This window comes from Phacochoerus africanus, chromosome X (genome assembly GCF_016906955.1).
Source record: "Phacochoerus africanus isolate WHEZ1 chromosome X, ROS_Pafr_v1, whole genome shotgun sequence".
Taxonomy (NCBI): Eukaryota; Metazoa; Chordata; class Mammalia; order Artiodactyla; family Suidae; genus Phacochoerus; species Phacochoerus africanus.
In genome coordinates, this window is record NC_062560.1 from 130,002,504 (window position 1) to 130,020,577 (window position 18,074).

The 18,074-nt window shown below is 38.4% G+C and overlaps 1 protein-coding gene across 1 annotated transcript in view; it reads left to right on the forward strand.

Moving 5' to 3' along the window:
• Window positions 1-18,074, forward strand: part of VAMP7 (vesicle associated membrane protein 7) — a 55,413-nt gene that overhangs the window by 10,613 nt on the left and 26,726 nt on the right. The window contains exons 3-5 of the mRNA XM_047765165.1: window positions 4,641-4,698; window positions 6,635-6,772; window positions 15,111-15,201. Coding sequence (XP_047621121.1) covers window positions 4,641-4,698; window positions 6,635-6,772; window positions 15,111-15,201 — 287 coding nt within the window. The remainder of the gene's footprint in view (window positions 1-4,640; window positions 4,699-6,634; window positions 6,773-15,110; window positions 15,202-18,074) is intronic.

Sequence of the window (18,074 nt, forward strand, 5' to 3'; positions counted from 1 at the left end):
TGTGGCATATGGAGGTTCCCAGGCTAGGGGTCTAAAAGGAGCTATAGCTGCCAGCCTACGCCAGAGCCACAGCAATGCCAGATCCGAGCTGCTGTGCCTGTGACCTACACCACAGCTCATGGCAACGCCAGAGCCTTAACCCACTGAGCGAGGCGAGGGATCGAACCCGCAACCTCATAGTTCCTAGTCGGATTTGTTTCCACTGTGACACGATAGGAACTTCCCTCCTCAATTCTTAAAAACACTTTTGCTACCTAACTCATCCTAATTTTCTTAGATCCTGTCTCAGAAGGAGGTCCTTATTGTTTGCCAGGGCTACTCCTTATATAACTTAGGATCTAGTCTGAGCTACTGTAAGAAAGAGACCCCAAAATACAATGTTAACTTAAATGAGCTAGCCCAGAGATGAATACTTAGGGACTGGTGGGGTGGCTGTGCCATTTCAAATTATTGCCTTCCAACTCTGACCAAAGCAGCTCCTTCAGTTCTTTTTACCACCCTGTTCTTGCCCAGTATTTTTAAAGGCAAAGCCCGGAAGTGGCCTGACATTCTCTTGTTTACTGCATAGTTATATACCTAACCTAGCTGGAATGGAGGCTAGGATTTGTCATTTCTAGCTGTGCAGCCATATGGTCAGCCAAAACTCTGTTTCTCTGGAAGGAGTTACAGGATATTAGACATTGTGCAATCTTCCAGTGTACTCCTCTGGGCCACTAAAATATTTGGGTGTACTCTTCTTTACAAACACAGAATACATCTCCTCTCTGTAGGAGGTGGCCCCAAAGATTCATTTGATCACTGTGTCCAGCTCCAAGTCCAGAGAATCTTAGTGGTACACAATTTTTTCCATTACACCCAGAGGTGGCTCCTGTGGCCCATTGATCATAAACTAAAAGACAAATCATATGATCTCCCTGTTTCACCAGCCCAACCCAGTAGACAATGGTGGAATAAGAAGAGCATCACAGAGTGGAAGTTGTAAACTCCATTTTAAAAAAGGGAAGAATAAGAAACACATAGAAGTACCTGCTTCCTAGCAATATTCTGACAAAACTACACCACAGCAATTTCAGAGACTCCTATTCTGGTCCGGGAGTGGTTAGTGGTTCTACTTTATTGGAGGAAATTCTTCATCTCTTCTCCTTTTGTTGTTCAGGAGGCTCTTTCTGGTCCATTATCCTCTCTGGCCACCTCCAAAATGAGTGTTGGGGAGTGTTTCATCTGTGAGAACTGTACAGGTTCAGGAAAGCACATGTAATCCTTTTAGAGGCAAGTAGGGCATATACCGTCCACTCACATTTTATCAGGCAGAACTTAGTCACATAGTCCTATCTAGCTACAAGGGAAGGTAGAATATGTAATCCAATGAAAATGTGGTTGTAGTACAAGGAGACAGTGTTACCCATCTACTGTGTCTTTCTACCTGCAACCTGACCCAGTCCTATGGAGTAAGTCTCTATCTCTGAGTTGTTTTTTTCTTTCTAACCTGCTGCCTTGACTTTTTTCCTATATCATGTTCCATCAGCTAAGTCCAAAATATCTTTTATTACCGTGCATCAAAAGAAAAAGGTCCATTTTACTATATGACAATCATTTCTCCCTCAAATCTGACCTTCCTCTTGCTGTTTCTTTTTCTTTAATAGCATCACCAGTCATTCAGTTGGCTAAGCCTAAAACTTCAGAATCATGTTTGACTTCTTCACCAAATCCTTTCCATTCTCCAACAATAGTATTGTGTTCTCCTCTGTCCTCATTTGTCATAGTATTTGTTCAGGTATTCATTATTTCTCATTTCTAACTGGTTTTTCTGCTCCTAGTTGCTCCCTCATTAAATCTGTATTTCACATTCCTATGATTACAATTTCTTGCTTAAAACCCATTGCTTTTAGAATAAAGCCCGAACTCGGCCTTCACAATTTTTGTCGATTCCTGACCTATTTATCTTTCTCTCTGTAGAAATCTTTGTCATTCTCTGACTTAATCTTTGTTATTTCAAGCTTTGGTGTGTGTGTGTGTGTGTGTGTGTGTTACATGTTTTATATATATATATATTATATATGTATTATTTTTTCCTTACATTCTATACTCTAGCCATGTATATATATATTTCATGCTTTTGCAGCTTGGATTATCCTTTCCCACTTAGTCTCTCTGGTATATTTTTGCTCATTTTATAGGTACCAGATAAAATACTTTCTTAATCATTCTAATCTTTCTAAAAGGGCAGTTTTGGATCATGTCCCTTCTTTCAGCAGGTACTCCTTGCCCTTGGGGTAAAGTTCTTTAACGTGACTTGGAAGATTCTTCAAGATCTGCTCCTGTTCCCTTCTCTGGCCCTCTCTCTCTCATTATCTGAGCCCTCAATTTTGTTTTCTAGCCATACTCATTTATGTGCATTTCTAAGCTGGGTTCTTTCTCTCTTCCTAACCCTCTGCAATAGCTATTGCTTTTTAAAAATCTAAGTTTGTCTTCCTGAGCTTATATGTTTCCTCTTCTAGAAACTCCTGAACTCCAAAACTGGCCCAGGTGCCCCCTTTTTGTGTGTCTCCATGCCATCCTGTGTTTATTGTAGCACTTACGCCATTGCATTATAATTGCTATCTTTATTATTATTTTTTTTTGCCTCTGTCCCCTGACTGTAGACTCCTCGATGGCAAGGACCATACCTCATTACCTTTTGTGGTTTTTGCACCAGGTTACTCCCAAGTGTGGTTTAAGATAAACACATTTTGTGGGGAAAATGATGACTTCCATTCTTGTACCTGTTGTGTTTGAGTTGTCTATGGTACATCCAGTTGGATATTTCTAGTAGACAGTAGTGTATATAGGCATGGAGCTCAGGAAATGTCAGATTTAGATTTGGGAATCATTATAATTGCAGTAGCTGAAAATAGATATTGACAACAAAACATGAGAGTGGATGCTGTACTCCAGAGAGTGTGTGTGAGAAAAGCAGGGGGTTGAGGATGCTGGAAAACATCAACTGAGAGGGAAAGAAACTACCACATAAGCCAGGCAAGCCTGGCGTGAAGAAATCTAGCAGAGAGAAAACACTTTCTAGAGGAAGGAAGTGGTCAACACTATCAAATATGTTAGAAAGAGCCACTGGATACAGCAGTGTGGAAATCATTGGTGGAATTGATGAACAATTTCAGAGTGTGGAGAAAGACATTTGGCTTGAGTTCCCATACTTCCTTGTAATTAATATCACGCTTTTATGTGAGCATTAATAATACAGTTCAACAAGTACTTTTGTCTATCTGCTTGCCCAGGGTAGAAATCTGGGAAGCAAAATTGAGTTATCCCTGTGCATTACTTGCAGTGGCCAGTCATCAAGTTGTCTTCTCTTATTTCTTTTCTGTACCTTCTTCTTCATTGCCTATAGTGCTTTAGTTTGTTTCCCTCATTGTTTCTTACCTGTTCTACTTCAGTAATCTCCAATCTGGTCCTTCTTTTGGTCAGTTCTCCACACTCTAGCCAAACCATCCTTTTATATGGCAAATCTGATCACACTCTCCCAGGCTAAAACCCTTTGATACTTTTCCATTGTTCTTAGGATAATGCATAGTGGGATTTGGAAGTCTTATACAACCTGGTATTTACTTACTTAAAACGTTATTTGTGCAAGCAATTTTTTTTTCCCTTGCATTCTAAGACTCTAGTCATGTGAACTAATTTTTCTTTTTTTCTTTATAGGGCCTCACCTGTGGCATGTGGAAGTTCCCAGGCTAGGGGTCGAATCTGAGCTGCATCTGCAGCCTACACCACAGCTCACAGCAATGCCAGATCATTAACCCACTGAGCAAGGCCATGAATCGAACCCACATCCTCATGGATACTAGTTGGGTTCTTAACCCACTGAGCCACAATGGGAACTCCTAATTTTACTTTTTAAACCCCTTATATGCTCTTTTATCCCAAAACCCTTAAGCTTGCATATTGGTTTCTCAATGTGGAACATTCTTCACTTGTTCTTCATTTTGCCATTTCTTACTTATTCTTCAGGTCTTAGCTCAGACATCACTTGCTCCAGGATGTCTTCCTGTTACTCTTTGCTATACTCTTTTAGGTGTCTCCTGTATATCTCCAAAGTACCGTGTACTGCCTTTAACTCCTCATCATCGTGCTTTCCATGCTGTCCCATAATTCCCTGCACTTTGATCTCTGTGAAGGCAGGGACTGATGGTTTTGCTTATTTGTATCCTCAGCACCTTGCCCAGTAGCTGGCTCAAAGTAGATAACAAATAAACATTGTTGTTGAATTTTTGGTAGAAAAAGTGTTGTGAGATCTTAGGAGAAGGCAAGGAAGACTGACCCATTTAGGGGTTAATCTTAATTATGTGTTCCTCAGATATAATCTCTTGTTCAAACCTTAAGAGTCCAGTTATTCTTTTGCACGATATTGTTTTAATGGTAATGTGCATAATGCACTGTGTAGTTAAGGTAGAGACCTTGTTTTAGTTTCTTATTTCTGTCCGTTTGACTTGGAAGAAACAGGTGTATAGGGGAGAGGGAGAAGAGACAGTATCTATAAACAGCATGATCACATTGGCAGTACTAAAATTTCTTATACATAGAAGATAGACATAAAAAAGATATTGCTCATAACCACAGTAAGTTTTATATCTTTTATTCTGCAGTTATTTGTTTCATTACATCTGCCAAGACAGGATTGTATATCTTTGTATCACTGATGATGTAAGTAACTGATGAAGACATGTTGCTATTTAACTATGTGAAGTGTTAATAGAGTCAGTTCTTAATTATCTCTGTCTATGATAGGTAAAGGTAATGTGAACTGTCTGTGGCTGGAAATTTTTTCCCATACTTTGCATTTATCATATAGAGCAGCAGATCACAAGAAAAGCTGATATTTGGGCATATGCAAATCAGCTTGGTTTGTAGAGTTTTAGCTTAACCTCTTACAACTTCTATATTTATCCTATTGTGTAGTGAGAGTTGATGTTCATAATTATCCTTTGATATCAAATCCTCTCGAAATTTATTTATCTGAAATAAAATAGATCATTTCACTCCTCCCATCAGTTGTTAGTGAATTTTTTAATGTATGTGGACTTTGGGAAAACAAAATCACAGTGCATTATGATCATCTTTGTAAGCCCATAGTTCACATGAGTAGGTTGTTTTTTGAGTATTTGTAGGTTCTAGATGCAAAATGCCCAATAATTTAATGTTATAAATGCCCTTTCTCTTCTCTGCGGTTGTAATGTTGGCTTCTTCCTGGACACGTTCCTCTCATGGTTGCATGGAGCCACATGTTTATTTATTTGTGTCCAGAAAAGAGGAGTTGTGTCTTCTCAAGTCTCTAATTGTAGGAATAAGAAAACTTCCCAGAAGCATTCTTTACTCTGCCCCCACTTTCATAGTGGACTTCTTTTCATGCCTTACTGGCTAGGACTAGGTTATGTACTTATTTCTAAATTGACGTGAAATTGGCATGATTGCCATAGGTCAGGGTTCTTACCGTTTATTGTGTCACAGACCCCTTTGGCACTCAAGGGCCCCTCCAAGAATTTTTTTAAATGTATGAAATAAAATACATGGTTATAAACAAAACCAATTATATTGAAATACAGTAATCAAAACATTTAAAATATTGATCTAGTAATTATATGCTGCTTTACAAATTCATTAAATAACAAGATCTAGTCATGGATCTAAATAAAAATAATTTTGAAGTGTCAGTGAGTATAAACAATGTTTTGAGAGATGTCTGTAATTGATGGTATATGGAAAAAAACTTCTCTTGGTGACAGAATCACAGGTACTGTTTAATACTACTCTGGTTTGTTGCTGTATTCACAATCAAAATTTAAGTTAAAGATTGATGAAGATAATGATGAGATTTTTTTTTTTCTATCCAAGTACATAGGCCCCTTGAATTTGAACTTTTGAGCCCAGTTTAAGAACCCTTGGCTTAGACTAATCATTTTAGGTGAATTGAGGATGAGTGTCAACCACAGTGATTATCACAGTGATTTTTATTCCCTGGTTTCATTGTATCTTCTAAAATTATTTCAAAAATCCAGCTATATCTGAAATGACTGATGTGAAAGTGCTTGGAATGAGACATAACACTAAATTTGGGATGGTCAGAGCTGAGTCTGTATTTTTTTGAGATATATATATATGTATATTACACACCCGTACACACTTTTTGACTGTCTGGGACTAGACAAGAGTATTTACCAGCACTATTAAAAAATCAATTCAAATGTTGTATCAATAGTATTATCTTTGTGTTTTAAAGACTTTACTATTATTATGGATTTCTTAAGCATCTTCTTGTGCTGGGCTTTCTAATAGATCCTGTGAAAGATATGGATGGAGTAAAACCCAATTCCTACTCTCAAGAAGCTAACCTAGATACTGTTATCTTAGTTGGCAATAATCAAATTTATTTGGATTAGACTCTGAGCTCTTTCATTTACCAGTTGTTTCCCCACTGGAAAGTTAATTACCTTTTCAGAGTTTTTGTTCCTTTACCTATAAAATGAGGTCGCTTCCTCCTTGTAGAATCATTGCTCTAAATGTTAGCTCTTCTTATGGTTGTTAATCATCCATATCATCTTTGTTTACTTTTAATGTGGACTTTGTGTTGATGTCTTTTGAGGATTTTGAACGTTCACGAGCCTTTAACTTTCTGAATGAGATAAAGAAGAGGTTCCAGACTACATATGGTTCAAGAGCACAGACGGCACTCCCATATGCCATGAATAGTGAGTTCTCAAGTGTCTTGGCTGCACAACTGGTAAGATCTTTCTCAGGATATAGTGTTTGAGTCATATCTTCCTTATTCCTTTATAAAACACCATGAATATAGGGGACCCTGATCTGCAATGTATTTTTCTGATTATGTTATTATATGCCAAATAGGAAAACTTCCCTGATTTAAAAAATATATATATAACAAGATGGGACAAATTAAGGATGGAAAGCTAAAAATTGGTGATATTCTCTATAAATGGTGGTCAGAGTATCTCAGGGTTGGGAAGGACATTAAAGATCATATACTTCAACTACTCATTTAATGTATAAATCTACTCAACATGCCAAATGGCCTCTTAACATATATATTAACCTTCTACCCACCCCCATGAGGAAAATTTAATTTTTGAATAGCTCAATTAGTCATTTGAAAGTCTGTTCATCTGTATGAATACTTAATTGTCATATTAGTGAAGTCGTACATATGTATAGACCTGTGAAATACTACCGTTTTCAAGATACAAAACATCTCCATGACCCTAAAAGATCCCTAGGTCCCTTTGCAGTCATTTCCTTCCTCCACAGTCTGCCTGAGGCAACCACTGCTCTATTTTCTGTCACCATAGATTAGTTTTGTCTTTTCCAGAATTTCCTATGAATGGAATAATATACACTCTTTTGTATCTTGTCTTGCTTAGTGTAAGGTTTTTGATATTCAAAGATGTTGTGTAAATTAGTAGTTTCCTTTTTTGCTAAGTAGTAGTGTATGCATATACTACAATTTATCCATTTATCTGCTGCTGGATAACTTTACAGTTTTCAGCTATCACAAACAAAGCTGTTATCAAAATCCATATACAAGTCTTTGTGCAGACATGTTTTTAATTTCTCTTTGATAAATACCTAGGGATGGAATTGCTAGGTCATATGCTGAATGATGGTTTAATTTTATAATTTATCATCAAACTTTTTTCCAAAGTGGTTGTACCATTTACATTCCCACTAGCATTTCCAATGTTTCTGCATCCTTGCCAATACTTGTTATGGTCTGTATTTTTAATTTAATTTATTCTAGTGGATGTGTAATATCTCATTGTGGTCTTGATATGTATTTCCCTAATGATGTTGACACCTTAAAAAATGCTTACCTTTTATCCATGAAATTATTTGAGTGCAGAGACATAACTTTTTATCTATGATGGTGTTGTGAATGAGAAAAAAAGAGACTTACTGTAACTGAATACTTTCCTTTTAATGTCTCCTGTGAGTGTTCTTTTTAATACCCTTTATGAGTATTACATCTCTAAATATGCATCCTGTGGGGATAAAGTTCCTTTAAATAGTTATAAATCATTATTATTCAATCAGTTGGTTTGTTTCATATTTTCATTAGGAAACATTCATATATGTCAAACTATGTAAGACATCACCAACAAAATATATACTGATGCACATTTGAAAGTAAGTAAGGTCAGAGAGTTCCTGTTGCGGTGCAGTGGAAATGAATCCAACTAGTATCCGTAAGAATGTAGGTTCAATCCCTGTCGTTGCTCAGTGGATTGGGGATCCGGTGTTGCCAGAGCTGTGGTGTAGGTTGCAGACATGGCTTGGATCCCGAATTGCTGTGGCTGTGGTGTAGGCCGGCAGCTGTAGCTCCGATTCAACCCCCAGCCTGGGAACTTCCATATGCTGCAGGTGCAGCCATAAAATGCAAAAAAAAAAAAAAAAAGATAGTAAGATCAGGTTGGTGGCTAAGATGGCGGAGTAGGAAGACCCTAAGCTCACTTGCTCCCATGGGCACAATAAATTACAACTGTTTCCAGAGCAACTATTGCTGAGAAAGACCAGAAGACTAACAGAAAAGATCTTCTACAGCTAAAGATATAAAGAGGGAAGCACAATGAGACCAGTAGGAAGGGTGGAGATGGCAGTATAATCAAGACCCATACCCATGTGGGCCACCCACCAACGGGAGGGTAATTACAATGGTAGAGGTTCTGCCCAAGGAGTGAGGGTTCTGAGCCCCACTTAAGGCTCCCCAGCCCAGGGGTCCTGCACCAGGAAGACAAACCGCCAAAACATTTGGCTTTGAAGGCCAGTGGTGCTTGCTTTGAGGAGAGCCAGGGAGCTGGCGGAAATAGAGAATCTGCTCTTAAAGGGTGCTCACAAAGATCTCACATGCCATGGAACCCAGGGCAGAAGCAGTCATTTGAAAGAAGCCTGGATCAGACTTACCTGCTGATTGATCTTACAGTGTCTCCCAGAGAGGCAGGAGGCTGCTGGAGCTAACCCTGGGGACATAGATTCTGGTGGCAGCTATTTGGGGGAGTCCAATCTACCACAAGGACACTGGTGTTGGCAAGGAACATTTTGGAATCTTCCCTCTAGCATATTGACAGGACCTTGCCCTACCCACCAGCCTGTCCACACCAATACTGGGACACCTTAAACAAAGCAACTGTGGGCACAGACACAGCCCCACTCATCAGCGGGCTGGCTGCCTTAGGAGCCCCTGAGCCTAGAGACACTCCAGGACCTGGCCCTGCCCAACAGAGGGCCCAGGACCTGGCCCTGTACACCAGTGTCCCTGCACTAGGCCTGGAACCCCCAGGCCCTGTGGCCAGAGGCCCTGGGACCTACCTCCATCCAGCTATAGGCCAGCATTAGCCCTAGGACCAGCCTCACCCACCAGTGGGCAGGTACCAGCCCCAGAACCTCTGGGCCCTAGCTCTACTCATGAGTAGGCTGACACATCAACACTGGTACCTCCAGAGTCCTGCAGCCAGAGACCCCAGGAGACCTTCTGCCTACCACTGAGCTAGCAGTAACCATGGCATCTCCTGGGCCTTGGCCCTACTGACTAGCATGCCAGTACCAGTTCTAGATACCCAGGCCCTATGGCCAGAGACCTCCAGGACCCCCTGGGAACTGGCCCTGCCCACCAGTAGGCCAACACCAGCTGTGGGACACCTTGCATCCCTCAGCCAGCCACCCTAGGATCTGACCTCACCCACCAGTAGCCAAACACCAGCTTTGAGACACCCCAGACTCTCCAGCCAGCCATGTCAGAAACTAGCTCCACCCACCAGCAGGCCAGTACTAGCTTCAGGACCCCCAGAGACCCTGGAATTCCTTGGGCTCTATAGCCAGCTGCCTTGTGACCCAGCCGTGCCCATCAGCAGCTGGTAGCTTCTGCACAAGGCAGGGTCTGGCAATCAACCAGAGCAGGGACCAGCTATGCCTACCAGGCTGTTCACAGTAGTCAGCCAGCTATAATAGGAGACACCCACACAGCCCATGTAGGAGGCATTCCTGGAGCATTTAGCTCTGGTGACCAGAGAAGTACACTGCTGGGGCTCATAGGATGTCTCCTAGAAAAGACCATTCTTCAAGGTTGGGAAATGTAACCAACTTACCAAGTACATAAAAATTAAAAAAGGAAATTAGGCAAAATGAGGAGGCAGAGAAACATGCTCCAAATGAAGGAACAAGATAAATCCCAGAAGAAGAGCTAAGTGAAGTAGAGATAAGCAGTGTACCCAATAAAGAGCTCAAGGTAGTGATCACAAAGGTAATCAAAGAACCCAGTAAATGATTGGATAAACAGAGTGAGAAGTTAGAAATTTTAGCCAAGAGTTAGAAAATATAAAAATGACCAAACAGAAGACAGTATTCTTTAGTTATTGAAGAATACAATAACTAAAATAAAAAATACACTAGAAGGAATCAGCAGTGGATTGAATAATACAGAAGAATGGATCAGTGAGCTGGAAGACAAGAAAAGAGTGGAAAGAAACAAGGACAGTTTAAGAAACCTCTGAAACAGCATCACATGTACTAACATTTTCATGATATGGGTCCCAGAAGTAGAAGAAAAAGAGAGAGGGGCAGAGAACATATTTGAAAACGTAAGAGCTGAAAACTTTCTTAACCTGGGAAAAGAAAGAGACATCCAGGTCTAGGAAGCACAGAGTCCCAAACTGGATCAACCCAAAGAGGGCCACACCAAGACACATTGTAATTAAAGTGGTAACAATTAAAGACAGAATGTTTAAAGCAGTTAGGGAAAACTAAACTGTTATGTACAGGGCCCACTATCAACTGACTTTTCAGCAGAAACCCTGCAGACCAGAAGTGAGTGGCATGATATATTTAAAGTGATGAAGAAAAAAAAAAACGTATAACCAAGAATCCTCAGCAAAATTTTAATTCATATTTGATGGAAAAATCAAATGTTTTACACACATGCAAATGCTAAGAGTTCAGGAGTTCCCTGGTGGCTCAGTAGGTTAAGGATCCAGCATTGTCATTGCTGTGGCTCTGGTTGCTCCTGTGGCTCAGGTTCGATCCCTGCTGAAACTTCCAAATACTGCTACCCCAAAAAGCTAAGAGTTCAGCACTGCAAAACCAGCTTTATAGGAAATGATAAAGGGGATTCTCCAAGCAAAAAAGAAAAGGCCACAAGAAGAAGTACGAAAATTATGGAAGGAAAATATGATTGGCAAAGGCAAATATACAGTAAAGGTAGTAAATCAGCCACATATAAAGCTTGTAGGAAGATTAAAAGAAAAAGGAGTAAAACCACCTATGTCAACAATAAGGGATATACAAAAGAAAAAGATGAAAATACGACATCAAAACACTAAATGTGGGGAGTAAAAATGCAGGGTTGTTAAAATGCATTTGAACTTAGGAGATGAAAAATTTAAGATAAATACATATGTTTATATAAAAATTGCCACATATAAACCTTGCGGTAACCACAAACCAAAAATCTATACTAGATACACATAAAAGGGAAAGGAATCCAAACATGACACTAAAGACACTCATAAAATCACCAGGCAAGAGAACAAACTATCTAGGAATAAAACTACCTAAAGAGGCAAAAGACCTGTACTATGAGAACTACAAGATGCTGACGAAAGAAATCAAAGATGACACAAACAGAAGGAAAGATATACCAAGTTCTTGGATTGGAAGAATCAATATTGTCAAAATTGCTCTACTGCCCAAGGCAATCTACAGATTCAGTGCAATCCCTGTTAAACTACCAATGGCATGATTCACAGAACTAGAGCAAAATTTCTTAAATTTATATGGAAACACAAAAAACCTCCAATAGCCAAAGCACTCTTGAGAAAGAAAACTGGAACTAGAGGAATCAGGCTCTCTGACTTCAGACAATAGTATAAATCTGCAGTTATCAAAACAGTATGGTATTGGCGCCAAAACAGAAATATAGATTAATAGAACAGGATAGAAAGCCCAGAGATAAACCCCTGCACCTATGCTCATTTAATCTATGCCAAAAGAGGCAGGAATATACAGTGGGAAAAAAAGAGCCTCTTCAGTAAACGGCATTGGGAACTGGTCAGCTACATGTAAAAGAATCAAATTGGACTACTTTCTCACATCATGCACAAAAATAAATTCAAAATTAATTAAAGGAGTTCCCATTGTGGCTCAGTGGTAACAAACCCGACTAGGATCCATGAGGACACGGGTTTGATCCCTGGCCTCGCTCGGTGGGTTAAGAATCTGGCATTGCCATGAGCTATGGTGTAGGCTGCAGACGCAGCTCAGGTCCCATGTTGCTGTGGCTGTGGTGTAGGCTGGCAGCTGCAGCTCCGATTCAACCCTTAGCCTGGAAACTTCCTTATGTCGTGGGTGCGGCCCTAAAAAGAAAAAACAAAAAAACAAAAACAATTAAAGACTTAATTGCAAGATCTAAAACCATAAATCCTCTAGGAGAAAACAAAGGCAATGTGCTCTTTGACATCAGTTTTAATAATTTTTTTTTGGATATGTCTCCTCAAGCAGGGAAAACAAAAGTGAAAATAAATGGGACTACATCAAACTGAAAAGCTTTTACAGTAGCTTAAAATGAAAAGGCTGCTGATGAAATGGGAGAACATGTATGCAAACAATATATCTAATAAGGGGTTAATATCCAAAATATACAAAGAACTGATATAACTTCAACATCTGAAAAACAAACCTATTAAAAAGTGAGTAGAGGAGCTGAATAGATAGCTTTCGAAAGAAGATGTACAGATGGCCAACAGGCACATGATAAGATGTTCAACATTGCTAATCATCAAGGAAATCTAAACCACAATGAGATATCATCTCACACTTGTCAGAATGGTATTATAAAAAAGACAATAAATAGCAAGTATTGGTGAGGATGTGGAGAATAGGGAGCCCTTGTGCACTGTTGGTGGGAATGTAAATGGGTGCAGTCCTTATGGAAAACAATATGAAGTTTCCTCTAAAAATTAAAAATAGCGCTACCATATCATAAGAAATTCCACCCCTGAGTATTTATCCAAAGAAAAATGAAAGCACTAATTAGAAAAGATACATGTACCCACTATGTTAATTGCATGATTATTTACAATAGCCAAGATATGGAAGCAACACAAATGTCCATCAATGGATGAATGGATAAAGAAGATGTGTGTGTGTATGTACATACACACATACATATATATGTATAAACAATGGAATATTACTCCATTGTCATTTGCAACTGCATGGATGGATCTAGAGGGTATCATGCTTAGTAAAATAACTCAGAAAAAGACAAATGCTGTGATTTTACTTATATGTAGAATCTAAAAAATAAAACAAATGAACAAACATAGCAAAAATGAACAGAGTTATAGATGAATAAATACATGGTTGCCAGAGGGATGAGGGTTGGGGGTAGGAAAGAAGTAGGTGAAGGATTTTAAAAGTTACAAACTTCTAGTTGCAATATAAATGAGTCACAGGTATGAAACATGCAATGTTGGGAATAGAGTTATAACTATGTACTATATTTGAATTATGACATAATAACTGTTGTTTTGAAATGTATAGAAATATCCAATCACTAGTGTAACAGGAACTAACATTGTGTTATAGGTCAATTATATTTCAAAAACAACCTCATAGAGAAAGAGATCAGGGAGTTCCCATTGTGGTGCAGTGGGTTAAGAATCCAACTACAGCACCTCGGGTTGCTCTGGGGGCTCAGGTTTGATCCCTGGCCTGGCGCAGTGGGTTAAGGGATCCAGCGTTGCTGCAGCTGTGGCATAGGTTGCAGCTGTGGCTTGGACTCAGTCTCTGAATGGGGAACTTCCATATGCCATGGGTGCAGCCATAAAATTAAAAAAAAAAAAAAAGATCAGATTTGTGGTTACCAGAGGCAAGGTTTTGGGTAAGGGAAATTGGATGAAAGCAGTCAGAAAGTACAAGCTTCCAGTTATAAGTACTAGGTATGTAATGTACTACATAATAAGTACAATTAACAGTGCCTTATGATATATCTGAAAGTTAAGAGAATAAATCCTAAGAGTTAAAAAAAGGTAAATATGGTTAGCCGGCAGCAAAACTTTTAACTTAGCCTGTATGTCTTTTGCTCTAGATCTGTATGTGAACTTCTAAACAAATCTGTGCCTACATCCTTCATTATAAATGAAGATAATAATAATGGCATTTTTATCACAGTTTTTGCATGGATTAAATAATATCCCATATTTGAAGCATTTAGCACAGTAAAGTAACTGGAATATTGTGTATTAATCAGTCCATAATTGTTTGCTATAGATAATAATTTAAAAATAGGGAGTCCCCCATGTAGCTCAGTGGTTACAAACCTGATTAGTATCCATGAAGATGCAGGTTTGATCCCTGGCCTCACTCAGTGGGTTAGTGGGTTAAGGATCCGCCGTTGCTGTGAGCTGTGGTGTAGGTTGCAGATGTGGCTCAGATCCTGCATTGCTGTGGCTGTGGCACAGGCCGGCAACTGCAGCTCTGATTTGACCACTAGCCTGAGAACTTCCACATGCCGTGGGTGTGGCCCTAAAAAGCAAACACTGTCATTGGTGTCTTACATTTCTAGATTCTGTAAGAATCCAATGAATATAGGATGCATACTCTGTTCCAAACAGATACAAGAATAGATGCTCAGAAGCTTGGCCAGCCCCTGCCTCATTATATCTAAGAAATGGGGGGAAATCTAGGGTGCCCTTTCCCTGTCCTGTTCCCCCTGCCACCAGCTATAGTCATTTTTCTTCCTTGTCTGAGCATCGATTATATATAACACCCTATTTCTGCCTCACTAGTATCAGGTATTTATTTCATTTAAAATAAGGAGATCTCTTTATACTATAACACTTATATTACATGTTAGCAATTTTTATGCTTGCCTATATTTTTTCCTAGGTCTGTTATCAATTTTTGAATGATGTGACGTCTATCTTTTGTGTCAATAAAGACAATTTTACACCATTCCTCAATGTCATTCCTCTTCTTTTTGTTTTCATATTGTAAATAATGTCTGGGTATTAGAAGTTAAACCGTTTTTGTTTTGTTTTGTTTTGTTTTAATAGAAGCATCACTCCGAGAATAAGGGCCTAGACAAAGTGATGGAGACTCAAGCTCAAGTGGATGAACTGAAAGGAATCATGGTCAGAAACATAGGTATGTTTCATGGCATAGTCTGCATAACACATGTGGGCAAAAATAATAATAGATTACTTGATTGGGGTCAAATTATTCTAGAGAGGCTGAAACAGCATTTCCTTATTCTTACTATTGGAAGCTGTCAGCTGAGATACAGATATTACTTATCTGTAATCCTGGCTGCTGTATGAATGATTTCTTTTTAGCACTTCTAACTATTCTTCATTCTAAATTTGTTTGCTTAGCAAGGCTAATTCCTGAGACCCTTAAACAGTTCGGCAGTTTAGAATAATTGAGTCAGTTTTGGCTGGAAATACCCAGATAGCTGATATTATCAGTTTAGATACTTAAAGTATAGCTATTTTGACCTCCTTAGAAAGTTTGTAGCTCTTGACTGAGAGAAAGAATTGGACCCCAAACCTGACTGTTGTATTCTTGAAAAGAATGAAATATAGGAGTTTCCATCGTGGCTCGGTGGGTTGGAGATACGGCATTGCTGCAAGCTGCAGCATAGGTCGCAGGTGTGGCTCGGATCCAGTGTTGCTGTGGCCATGGCATAGGCCAGCAGCTGCAGCTCTGATTTGACCCTTAGCCTGGGAACTTCCATATGCCACAGGTGTAGCCATAGAAAGAAAAAAAAGAATGAACTATAATGTAGATTCCATTGGCCTGTGTTTTGTCAAGAACCTATTTAGCACATTAATCTGGAGTAATGCATCAAAGTTTATGATTTAATTGATTATAACAATGGTATTTAGATTTAGGATGATACTAATATTTTAAAAGCACTGGTTCTCACAATGTAGTCCCTGGGCCAGCAGCATCAGAATCCTCTGGGAACCTGTCAGAAATGCAAATTTTCAGGCCACACACCAGGCCTGTTGAGTCAGAAACTCTTGTGGTGAGGCCCAGCAATCTATGTTTTCACACATCCTTCAGTTATACTCAAGTCGTAGAACCACTCTTAAATATATCTTCTAAGAGGAATGTCTTGCAGACAATAAATTCTTTTATAAAATTGAACTAAAATGAGTATATAAATGCTTTACAAAATATTTAACTGAGACATAATTTCATAAATATCTATTTACTTATAATTTTGAATTTACTGTTTGAATTACTTTTACATTTATTATTTGAACAGTTAAAATTATGAAAAGACATTTTAAAAATTTACTCTTTGTCGCACCGTCCCAAAGATCTGTTTCCATTTTCGTTCCTTTAATTTTTATTCACATGTATACCCAATCAAAAATCATTCAGTTTTGTGGAGACAATATAATAATCAAGATTTGGAGTCTTACATGCCTGAGTTTGAGTCCTGATTTCACGTCCTTCCTGCCGTTAGGCCTTGATCAATCCTCTAACCCTTCTGACTTTTATTCCTTAATCTGTAACAAGGAGATAATAGAGCCTAAGGTTACCAGGATAAAAGAAGTGATATATGTAAAACACTTCCTTCGTACAGTGCCTGGTGTATAGTAAGAGCTGAATGATTGTTAGCTGTTGTTAGTCTACTTTATGCTCATATAGTATTTCTTGAGTTATATCACGTTACCAATTATATCCTTATTTTTGTCACTGGTTCTCAAGAGCAGTATTACTCAAGAGTGCTGTTTTATAACCAGATAAGGAGCTTGCTCCAGAATATAAATGAATGCTGAGCTTTTTTCATTGAGAGCATCTTGCTATGAAAATGTCAATTGAATTGAATAGTGTACTTGGAAGCTCATTTGAGCAGTAGCACACACTCTTAGGTAACACTGATTTAGAGGTTTGTGTCATAGTAATAGTACTATTATGAATGTTTTTGCACCTATTTTTCTTATTTTCTTGAGATGAGTTCCCAAAAGTGGGATTAGTAATCAAAAGCTGGAAACATCTTTTCATTTTTAATATGTATGTCTCTTTGTTATTTGAAGTGAGTTCCTTTTATTGATTTTCATCTTAATGATGTGTCTAGATGCAGACTAGAGAACTTATTGAAAAACTTCTAATATTTTTCTCTCGTTTTGGTCACCAAAAATATTTCTTTTGCCTGAAAGTGGAAGCAGCCAACTACTACAATATTATTTATTGCAGATGAATAAAGTTCCAGAAATGAACCTTTTAAATCAACTCCTCTTAAATGACTTATTTTTAGAATTACAGAAATAGCAAATTAAAAATGTAGCAAAAACATTTCTAGTCATCTCTTTTGACTTTTTATACAATAAACAGCTTTATTGAGATATAATTCACATACTTTTTATAAACAGCTGTATTGAGATATAATTCATATACTTTTTATAAAATAAACAGCTTTATTAAGAGATATAATTCATATACCATACAATTCACCCATTTAAAGTATGCAATCCAGTAGTTTTTATAATATCCATGAATTGTGTGTGCATCACCACAGTCAACATTACCCCCCAAAGAAATTCTATATACATTTATAGTCACTCCTCTTTTCCCCTCAACCTCCAGACCTAAGCAACAATTAATCTTTCTCTCTGTATAGATTTGCTTGTTCTGGGCATTTCATAGAAATGCAGTTGTGTAAAATTTTGTGTAAAATTGAGGTATTTTGAAATATATAGTAGTTTTTGACTATAATTAGTTTGCTGCACATTAGATTTCTAGAATTTATTAATCTTCCAGTTGCAAGTTTGTAGCCTTTCACAATCCCTCTACCTCCCAGCCCTCGGTAACCACCATTCTACTCTGGTTCTACAAGGTCTACATTTTTTGATTCCACATATAAGTAATGTCATATAGTATTTGTCTTTTTCTGACTGGCTTATCTCACTGAGCCATGGTGCCCTCAAGACCTATCCATGTTGTTGCAAATGACAAGATTTACATCTTTCTCATCTCTCAGTAGTATTCCATATCTATCTATCTAT